We start from the raw sequence: 10,618 nt of genomic DNA, 5'->3' as shown, positions 1-10,618 counted from the left end.
GAAATGTATAGTGAAATTACCAATTATATTCAAATATTGAATCACAGTCATCGAGTGGTACTGCAAATTATACTTTTTTTTGGGCATTTGGTCTTAAAATTGTAAAAGCAGGTCTGTCCGTTAGCTAGATTAAAATAATACCAAGGTTCAAATTGCATTTTTTTTTTCCAGAGTCTAGTTCAAAACTATTTTCACAGGCAAAATAATATATTGGTATTTGCTAAATTTAACATATACCAAATATGATAAACATATTTTATCTATACCACTTTTCCAAGAATTCTATCATATTCTTCGTACCAAACACCCCTAAATTTTAAAATCATGGTTACGATTCCCTCGTAATTAAATAAAAGAATAACATATCCTAATTTGTATACTAAATATCCAAAATACTGCTTTATACATAAATTAAATTAATGCAAAGAAGCCAAAAAGAAAGCTAATATATAATTTCCAGTTTCCGAGTGGACGACCTACAAAATTATTTAAATATTAGAGCGTTAACGGTTTGGTGTATTTCCCACGTATATATATGTATAATCCGTGCGAACCTGAACAGTGAACACCCGTAGAAAAAGAAAAGTGAGCTCTATAAGAGACAAAGACAGGGTAGCCTTTTTGTCAACTATAACCGAGACACTTCCCACTATTTACAACCACACACGTGGCACCACAATCAACAAAACTTGAGTAATTAGTCTTTAATTAATGAAAAATTCTACTATAGAAGTCTTATATTTATAGACATGTACCTGCTTGCCCAACATGTTCAAACGAAAGGTATAGAAGTGGAAAGCACACAGAAATATCCAAACCCATACACAAAACAGCCGCTAAGAGCCATGCAGCGGTTTTCAGCCAACCAATGCTCTAAAATTGTCAATTCAGCATTCAATGTTTTCATAAACTATCGCAGGACTGATAGCAAAAGAACAATTGCTCCTTTGCTTCATGACTATCTTGTGAACCTTGGTGTCAAACCCTTCTTGGACACCGTTGGCATGAAACCTGGTCATGGGTTATTCGATCATATTGAGGAGGCCATACGTGGGTGTAAGGTTGGGGTTGCTGTCCTCTCACCTGGTTATTGTGATTCATACTTTTGTCTCCATGAACTTGCTCTTCTTAGTGAGTCCAAGAAAAGGGTTGTCCCTATCTTTTATGACATCAAGCCCTCACAGCTTCTGGTTAAGGACAGTGCACGTTATCCTCATAGCGTGCTTCGAAGGTTTAGATTAGCACTTGAGGAAACTAAGTACACTGTTGGATTAACCTTCGACTCATCAAAAGGGTGCATTTCTTGATTCTTTGTTTCTTTATTTTTACTTTTTTTTTCATTGCACTGATATGTATATTTGGGTTAGTATATTTGAATATATAATGTAATTATTGCTGAATGTTGACTTTGATCGTTTTAGGGACTGGTCGGAACTGCTAAGGAAGGCTTCAGATGCAGTCCTTATGAACTTGAAGGAGGTAGAAGACGAGGAGAATCGCATTAGACTACGATGATGCGGCCATGTTGCAAGCCACTGTTCGTGTTAACCGGAAGTTCGTACCTATAACTAGCTGTGTAGTGGCTTCCTATTAGGTTTCAATGCATGAAAGAAAAGGCTGTTTATTTCATTTAGAATTTGGCGTTGAAGTCTTTAGTTATTATTGGTATCCAACTTAATTTGCTATGAATAAATATGAGGGATGTAATCTAAAGAACTCTTGCCCAAAAAATATATATATATATATATATATATATATATCTAAAGAATTAAATGTAATATTTGAAATTAAAGGTTATGGGTATGCTGTTTGTGCGGAAACTAGACTCTTTGAAGTCTTGCACTTAGCCAACAACGGTTCTTCCACTTTTGATGTTGATGGGCACATTATTGAGAAGGAATTCAAAAACATAACGCGACTGGTACGTGATTCTTGTTCATGTCAGGCGTGATATTTTTCGTTTCGTTATTTCTCTTTGCATACTGGAACATTCATATTCTACCCATGAGTTACAAATGAGTCTTCTTCGTGACGCTCCAAGGACTCCGAAAAACCGATTTCGAACTAGACTCACTGACTAAGAGAGAATCACACGAAACCGAAACTGTTCGCATTAAAATCTTATAATACTTAACAATAACATAATAATCATTGTATATAATTTTGAAGAACTAAAAAATATATATATCCGCTGATGATCATTGCATATGATTATTTGGCCTAAATGATCATATCCATGTAGTTTGTTCGGCTGAATCTTTCGTATACTAAGGTAGATGCCTGGATTTGGATTCGTACGTAAAATAAAATAATAAACAGACGTTATTTTACTTTTTCCTTTTTTTTTTGGTGATTACATTATTTGAACATAAAATAAAGGATAAATATTTTTTTGGGTTCTTGACAAATTTCACGATACCCGATTTAGTCCCTAACAAATAAAAAAGCTATTCGTGATCTTAAGAAATTTAAAATAAACCAATTTAGTTGAATTCATGACCTTCATAAATTCAAAAAAGACTCACAGTCCTTCAAAAGCACTAAAATGAATCCATTATGAATTTCTTAAGGACCACAAATAGATTTTTTATTTATTAAGGACTAGAGCTCACATCATAAAATTTGCTGAATACTAAAAAAAATATGGGATAGGTTATTGTGCCTACTCCTATTTTACCTACTTTTGTCTACCCCTTTCGTTACCGTTCGATTATCATCTCATCCAACGATCCATATTTGTGATATAAAATAAATATTTTTTTCCCTTTTTTTTCTTCTCACTTTCTTCCATACCTTTTCTCTCTTCCTCTGCCATATACCTAATTTTTTTTCCCTTCTGCCGTCGTGGACCTCAATCTCCTGACAAATTGTTCGATTCTAATGATATTTTTAATCCTTATAAATTAATACGATTGAATCGATGACTAACAAAGAAGTTTTGATGTGATTCAAAGCGGTGGTGCCACAAGGTCGATCTGTTCACAGAATTCTCCTTGTCTCTGCTTCAATATGTCGATCTGTTCTTCCACATGATAGATACTCTTAATTTCTAATAATTAATTGGCTATCTGTATCAACATAATTGCTGGAATGGCACCAATTAACCCTTTTTCCAGATTTTTCCAATATCAATTTTTTTTATTCTTTAATTTTTTTATTTATTTTGAATCTTTTCCAACTCTGCACAGATCTTTTGAATCACATTAAAACTTCTTTGTTAGTCATCGATTCAATCTTATTAATTTATAAAATTTATGTTGTTCTTCAGATCTAAAAATTTGTTGTGATTTTCAATCCATTGACACTGGTAATTTGATAGAAACTGATTCAGAAGGAGAAAATTTATATTACAATAATAAAAACAGAGACTAATGTATATTGACGATGATTTCAAATGCTGTGGTAATTGATTTCAAATGCTTCCGCTCCGTTCACCTAGGCAGAGATTAAATATAAAGGAAAAAAAATAAGTATATGGCAGAGGAAGAGAGAAAGGAGAGGAGAGAGAAATGGTATGGGAGAAAGTGAGAAGAAAGAAAGGGGAAAAAAAAGTTTATTTTATATTACAAATATGGATTGTTGGATGAGATGGTAATCGAACGGTAACGAAAGGGGTAGACAAAAGTAGGTAAAATAGGAGTAGACACAATAACCTATCCCAAAAAATATTTAGACGTTCTCTTCCCACGTCATTTGAAGTAATAGTATGCAACGAAGGTTCATCAGTCTGAAAATGTATCAACCCTCCTGGCATATAATATCTTCAGTACTACTGCCAAATCAAATCATGACACGTGTATTAGTTTCCCACGTCAACCTAATTTATGTGATAGTCTTCTTCTTCTCTTCCGTCTATTTCTGTTCTTCCTCTCAGCAAACTCCATGCTCTGCCAAAGCTACCGCGTGGTTGCATATCCACGATTTCTCTTCCTCCCTCGTCCAAGAACAGAGCCCCTCTTCGTTTTCCGTTTTCCGTGTTCACCATAGAATATTTGAAGGAGGAGACACATGATATTGGTTGTTAGTGGACCTCGTTACAAGAATATTCCTTCTGCAACAAGAAGAGCATCTAACGCACAGCCTACAAGATCTAAAAATTATGGATATTCTATATCATTATAAAATACCTAAATTATAATAGAATCTAAAGCATAAAAGTGTGTAGCTTGTTGGACTATCATAATGTCGGAAAAAAAAATGGACTACATGTCAAGATCTTTCTATGACTTATTCTGAAAGTGACGGCCTCAGTGCGGTAAGAGTATTATTATATTATTTATTGTGTTATCAAACACAATTTTTATTTTCGGAGTAAAAATAAGATATGTTATCAAACACATTTTTTTCTAAAGACTGTTCCAAGGCACATAAATAGAAAAGAATTATTTCTTTTCAAAAATAGTGTCAGGAAATAGAATGATTATCATGCACATCCTAAAAAAATTAAAATTTTATCACCATTTAAAATGTTTATTATTAATTACATATACACTACATGAAATTACGAACTTAAATAAGGTTATTTTACATAACTTTAAAAAAGGGTCGTCGAACATATTGATTTTGAATATTTTAACCACTATTTTACACCGGCTTTGATTTCATTGCCAATATTATATTATTTGAATTTAATAATTAATAAAATAAAAAATTTTAAAAATAATTTAACCTAACAAACTTCATCTTATTTAACCTACATCTTTTATCTTAGCCGTCACACTTATCTTCTTTCAAACTTCATCTCTTCTGTAAATATTATTTTTTTAGAAAAATCTTCTTCGTTTTAGATTTGTGTTAGGAGACTTAAAACGTTAAGTGAATCTGACTTTTTTTTTTTGTTTCTGAATAATGTGAACTTATACTTTTCAATTATCTGCGTTCAAAGCTACACGATCATGGATCTCTTAGGGAAAACACTAAAAAGGTAAAATCATGAATAGATTTTTCTCAGATTAGTTGATTTGTGAAAACCATTTCTCTTTTTTCTATTAGCTTTTTAGATCTCTATCTCATATGACTTTTGTTAGTTTCTCTTTTTTCTTTTAGTTTTTTAGATTTGTATCTGTGATGGTTTTTGTTACTTTATATATCCTTTTGCATGTGGAGTTTGAGTTCAGCTTATGTTGTTAATGTCACTGCTTACTAATATTTGGGAAGTAGTTCCGTGGAAAAGTTGTTGCTGTTTTTGGTGTTACTCTTGTTATGCGTATCATCCTTTTCTGAGTTTTTTTAAGTAATGGTATTGTGGATATAAAATGGGTTTGCATTTTTTGGATGGGTTTTAACTTTTTATTAACTCAGGGTTGATCTAGTTTTTATTTTATTTTTGTTATTCGATCTAGTTTTTTTTTTAGCAGCTTGTCTGGGATACTTGTTTTTTATTTTTTTTATTACTAGTATTCTTTGGATTATAATATACTTTAACTATGTTGGATTTTTTTTTTGTTAAATATGGCACTTTGGGTTTTTATGGCTCAGATTGTTTAGTTTTGACAAGATGCCATTGTTATAGCATATTAGTGTATTGTCATGGATGGCATTTGGGTGATTTAGGTTCTGATATGGTATTACATAAAAAATAGCCTCTTGTCCAATGTATAACATTTGCATGTCTCTCCCTCTCTCAAGTTTCAGAAGCTATATCTCTTATATAGCCTCTTGTCTAGTAGATGCATCTTGTTAGTATAGGTAGTAATAATTAATTCTTATAAGCTATCCCAAACTGTACAGTCTCATACCGGCACAGTCTTTGGAACCCCTCTCTTTCGAGTGTCGATTCGATTCATTCATGTAACCCCCGCTGGAAGCCTGTTAGAAGTCGCTCCTTGTCCATGCCCTTTCGCACCGGCGATCACTCCCCGCCCTCGTCAGCACCCGGGATGTTACATACCCACCAGCTTCCGCCTGGTTCGTCCTAGAACCAGACCGTACTGGAAGAGAGGCCTGTTTTGATACCACTTGTAACGTCCGGTCGCTTCAAGAATCAATGACTATCCCCACATACTAACACGAAACTTTTCAGTGTGCTTTTTTCTCACTCGCACACTTCCTGGGAAAACTTCCCAAAAGGTCACTCATCATAGAATTGCTCCAAGTCAAGCACGCTTAACTATGGAGTTCTTCCGTTCCGGGCTATCCCAAAGTGTGCAGTCTCAGACCCACATACTAACACGAGACTTTTCAGTGTGCTTTTTTCTCACTCGTACACGTCCTGGGAAAACTTCCCAGGTGGTACCTATCCCAGAATTACTTCAAGTCAAGCACGCTTAACTATGGAGTTCTTCCGTTCCGGGCTACCGAAAAGTAGATGCATCTTGTTAGTCTGGGTAGTACCAATTAATTCTTATACGCTATCCCAAACTGTGCAATCTCATACCTGCACAGTCACTACAAATATTCAGATATTTTGTGGGGGTCATATTTGCAAATTGTGAAGGTCTTTTACCCCCCCCACACACACAAAATATATTTGTGGCATCTATCATGACCCCTGATCTTGGGTGCGCCACAACACATTTTTTGGCATCTTTGTATGAAACGCCACAATTTGTTAAAATATTTTCTGAAGTTTTCAAATCTCCACAAATGTTACATTTTTTTGGAGGTCTCAAACCTCCACAAATGATATATTTCTAGAGGCCATATTTGGAGCCCATTTCGTTTTCCGCCAATTCACTTTAAATGTGGAGTCGAGCCAAAAGAGGCAACAAGCACTCACCCATCTTTATTATTATTAGCTTTTCTGTTATTAGGCATTATTTGACCTTAAATATTTGTGTTTGACTAGTCAGTTGTAACACTTCCCAATATTAACTCGTTTGTTCAGAATGAATTACACAGCTAGTGCTGAATTTAGTACTGTACCGGAGCAAGTTTTGACCTAAAAAAATTATATTACAGTTTTAGCATTGTGATTGGAATTGCAAAACTATGTGGATGCCATTGCCAAGATTACATGAAACTACTGGGAATTGCAATTGACACTTAACAGAAAATTATTGATAAAGGAAAAGAAATTACTGGGCATTCAGAATATTGCTCATGAAACACAACAAAATATTTAATGAAATGGTTTCCATCAATTAATCTCAAACATCAACTTATAACACAGCTAGGGAATAAAATAGGTATTGATTTTTTTACCACCGACGATCTCAGTAATTTTAGATAAAACGAAAATACTTGGTCAATTCTCTTCCTTGATGGTTTTCACATATTGGTTGAGACCGTTTGTCTCAGATGTTGAGGTCAATGAAGCTTTTAGTATGCTGAGACCCTGTACCATCGAATCAAAAAGTACTATGTAATCTGATGCAAATAACAAAATACCATGAATAACTAGGCTTAAACAAGTCACACTCGGCCTTACCTCCTTCATACCAACACTAAAGACCCCTTGCTCCAAGTCATAAATAGAGACTTTTAATCTATTTAGCATTGCCTTAATCTGTGCTGTAGCCAGATATATGAAAGGATCTGATGAATTTGGAACATCGTAATATGGAAAAAAGAGACAGAAAAACTGCATAAATTAGTGTTGCAATCAAAAATAAATTAGTTATCAACATCTATAGTTACATACTTTTCACTCATAGAGGAGCAGATATTAAATCTGTCTTATATCAAACACAAGAAACAGATTAAGGGGGAGGGGATAAGAAACTCATAGATGTGCAATTTTCAGATTGCAAGCATTTGCCTTAAGCCCTGGTTGGTGCCATTAGGTATCTTCGTACAGTTACAGTGCTGTCCAACAAAATGCTAATATGAGGATATGGTGTATTCTAAGCTAGCTATAAGCATGCATAAACGGTCAAGACCATACTTTGAAGAAAGTACATAAAGATCACTAAATATACTTGGTACCATTGTAAAGGGTCACATCGATTTGCTAAAGCAGCAACAACATATCTTTTCATGCTAAGATATACTTTCCATCATTGATAGACACCTACTAAATTACCAAATCCAAAAGAAGTGCATTTCCTTCTCATTTTCCCAAGAATGGAATTTAGTTCCTCCTCCTGGATTTTGAGTAGTAACTCTATAATTAAATGAACATGTTAGAAAAGCGAAATGAAAGAAGAGGCCAGGTGTATTCAATTTTTTATATCAGAACTGAGAAGGACTACATTTGTGTGTATATATCAGAAGAATACTAAAAGGAAAGATATAGATCCTATATTGCTGTAACAGAATAAGCATTCTTATATTGCTGAATAAAAAAAGAAAATATAATATAATCAAATAAAAGGTAATGACAAATATAATCGAATAAATAATCAAAGAAAATACGTCAGTGTGTATCCATCCACTTGCTAAAGCCTACATACGTAAAGGCACTTCTAGTAGGCATCAAAGCTTTTATTCCCCTTATTTGAAGATGGTATTATAAAAAATTTATGGACCATTGCACAAGCAGCACCACAAGACATAAGATGTAGATCCAAGCAAGAATCAGACCAGTCACCATTCCACACATTTCTGCGTCTCCCTTCAAGGACAACCAGCTGAGCCCCTCGTTTCTAATGTCAAATTCAATTTATTATAAAAACAGAAAATGTGAAAGTCAGATTAACACAAAAGAAAAGGTTCAACTCCTATAAACCTCTAATTCTAATCATCCACATACTCACTGATGAGGCATTTATACTACCTGTGTAGTAAGCATATCACAAAACTAAAAGATGAAAATTCAACTTTACCTGACCAAAGTGCCACAGCATATCTGTAAGGGCATTATAAAAGGCAGATGCTGTTGAAGAATCCATACGCTTGATTTCATCAAATAGAGATTGAGCCTGAAACCATATGTTTTCCCTGAAACCCATAAGGAGTCCATGGGCTACACCATACACCTGGTTATCAAATATGCGGAGCTCATCTAATATCTTGGAAGCATCTTCAAATGAATTGCAATGGCTGCATTCAACGGGCAAAATTATACTATTTTCATTTGATTATATAATATCATGCGAATATCAAAGTACATATTATAAAAAAGAAAGGAAAAACAAAAACACTAATCAGAGGTGTGGCAAACAGCAAAAAAAACATTGAATACATCACCCATGACTTGCTAATGGATTGAAATTGAAGGATAAGAATTACCTGCAATATAGGATATAATCCATGGGATTAAAAATGTAGCACTCGAGATATTTAGGGATAAAAAGGATGGGCAAAGTAATATTAAACACAACTAAAGATGGCTGGTCTTGTAATTAACAACTAAAGATGTTGATTTTCATTTTCTTTCCATTGTTTTTCCTCCTTATTTCATATTGAAAAGCTTCCTCTCATTGTCAACGAATTTGAAGCAAAAAATGGAAAGAGGATGGGGTGGGGGAATCTCATACTAACTTCACATATAAATAAACCAGAGTAATAAAAGACCCTCAAACATAAATAATCAAAGCTATATAAAAAATACCTGTGTTCATTCAATTCAAGCAGGAGATGAGTTTCCCGAATTCCAAATTCCGTAGCTTTTACGAGTGAGTCAAATAAAGCACTGTACAAAAAGATGACTGCGAAGTTTTTAAAATGAAAACGAACTTTTCCAATAAGTATCAATCAAACTATTACGATAGCATTATTTTACAAATAATTGAAACCAAACAACAGTAAGTTCACAGCAAATGCAATAGAACATATAGTATGTAAAACTCATCTAACAAAAAAGAATTTATATGATGGAGAAGCAAGCAATCAAAGAGCCAAATAGCAGAAAATTTTATGCAAGCAATTATAATCAAGAGATTAAAAGACTGTTTGAATAGGAGTTTCAAGTGAAATGGTTGGCCTCAACCGTCAGGTACTTGCAAAAAGAGAATGTGAAAATTGAGGACAGAAACAAAGCATTAAAATCACAATCATCGAATTCTAGGGTAGCTTTTTATGGATTTCGATTGGAATAGACAGAGATCTGGGAATATGAAGGTTACCATGTCGCTTACAAGGGGGACGTACCAAGTAGGTTACCTCGATTTTCTCTCACAACTCCATTACAGCGAGATGACCTCGCCATTGAAGAATCTAAGGACCGAGCTCTATGGAAGACGAAGAAGTGAGAAATAATAAGAAAATAGGGAGTGAAAAAAGAAAAAGTAAAACGATTTTTTTTTATATTTAAAAAAGTTAGACCAGGAAATTGACCCCACCTTATCTTATCTTAGCCATGTGTCATAAATAGTAGCTCTATATAAGCTTTTAGAAAGCTTCGCTACATTCTCTTTACGGGGTGACAATTTCTGACACTACCCGCTAACCCGACCCGGACTCGACACGAAATTTTTGTATTTAGATCAACTCGTTTACTGTTCGGGTCGTGTTTGGGTTGAAGAAAAATGACACGAAAAAATTCGTGTCGGGTTCGGGTTAACCCGTTAACCCACTCTGACTCGCAAATAATTTTTGTATAAGGTTATTATAGTCATTTTAGTGAGTGGTATAAAAAAAACTTAGGGTTTCAAATAACCCTTTTCACTCAGCAGTGACTTTATTTGATGTATATGCTTTATTGGATGTAAAATCAGTGCCTAAATACAGGTTTTGAATGTGAGCATTCTAAAACTCGTGTCAGATCGAGTCAGGTCGTGTTAACATGTGTAATAAA

General features: G+C 34.1%; 2 protein-coding genes across 6 annotated transcripts; one reads left to right on the top strand and one right to left on the bottom strand.

Annotated features, from left to right (window-relative positions):
* Positions 1–749: 749 nt before the first annotated feature.
* On the top strand, positions 750–1,515 carry LOC133294725 (probable 2' cyclic ADP-D-ribose synthase BdTIR). The gene is made up of 2 exons (XM_061493471.1): positions 750–1,294; positions 1,422–1,515. Exons 1-2 carry the CDS (start codon positions 750–752, stop codon positions 1,513–1,515), a joined length of 639 nt encoding a protein of 212 aa, XP_061349455.1.
* A 5,528-nt stretch (positions 1,516–7,043) lies between these two features.
* On the bottom strand, positions 7,044–10,083 carry LOC133294763 (pentatricopeptide repeat-containing protein GUN1, chloroplastic-like). Of its 5 annotated transcripts, none has more exons than XM_061493513.1 (5): positions 9,985–10,075; positions 9,434–9,530; positions 8,706–8,922; positions 7,370–8,525; positions 7,044–7,276 (listed from the first exon to the last, which is right to left on the bottom strand). In XM_061493513.1, the coding sequence occupies exons 1-4, from the start codon at positions 10,028–10,030 to the stop codon at positions 8,346–8,348; spliced, it is 540 nt and encodes a 179-aa protein (XP_061349497.1). In that variant the 5' UTR covers positions 10,031–10,075; the 3' UTR covers positions 7,044–7,276; positions 7,370–8,345. The 5 variants fall into 5 exon arrangements, 2 of the variants coding, with proteins under 2 accessions (XP_061349497.1, XP_061349498.1); XM_061493514.1 differs by having other exon boundaries at positions 7,370–8,044; XR_009749244.1 differs by having other exon boundaries at positions 7,370–8,922; positions 9,434–9,514; positions 9,948–10,083.
* Positions 10,084–10,618: the final 535 nt, after the last annotated feature.

The sequence above is a fragment of the Gastrolobium bilobum genome, unplaced genomic scaffold (genome assembly GCF_033153095.1).
Source record: "Gastrolobium bilobum isolate Gb01-03AN ecotype WA unplaced genomic scaffold, APGP_CSIRO_Gbil_v1 utg3268, whole genome shotgun sequence".
NCBI classification, from domain to species: Eukaryota; Viridiplantae; Streptophyta; class Magnoliopsida; order Fabales; family Fabaceae; genus Gastrolobium; species Gastrolobium bilobum.
The sequence above is the reverse complement of the archived record's forward strand: the minus strand, read 5'-3'. Positions and strand labels throughout refer to the sequence as shown.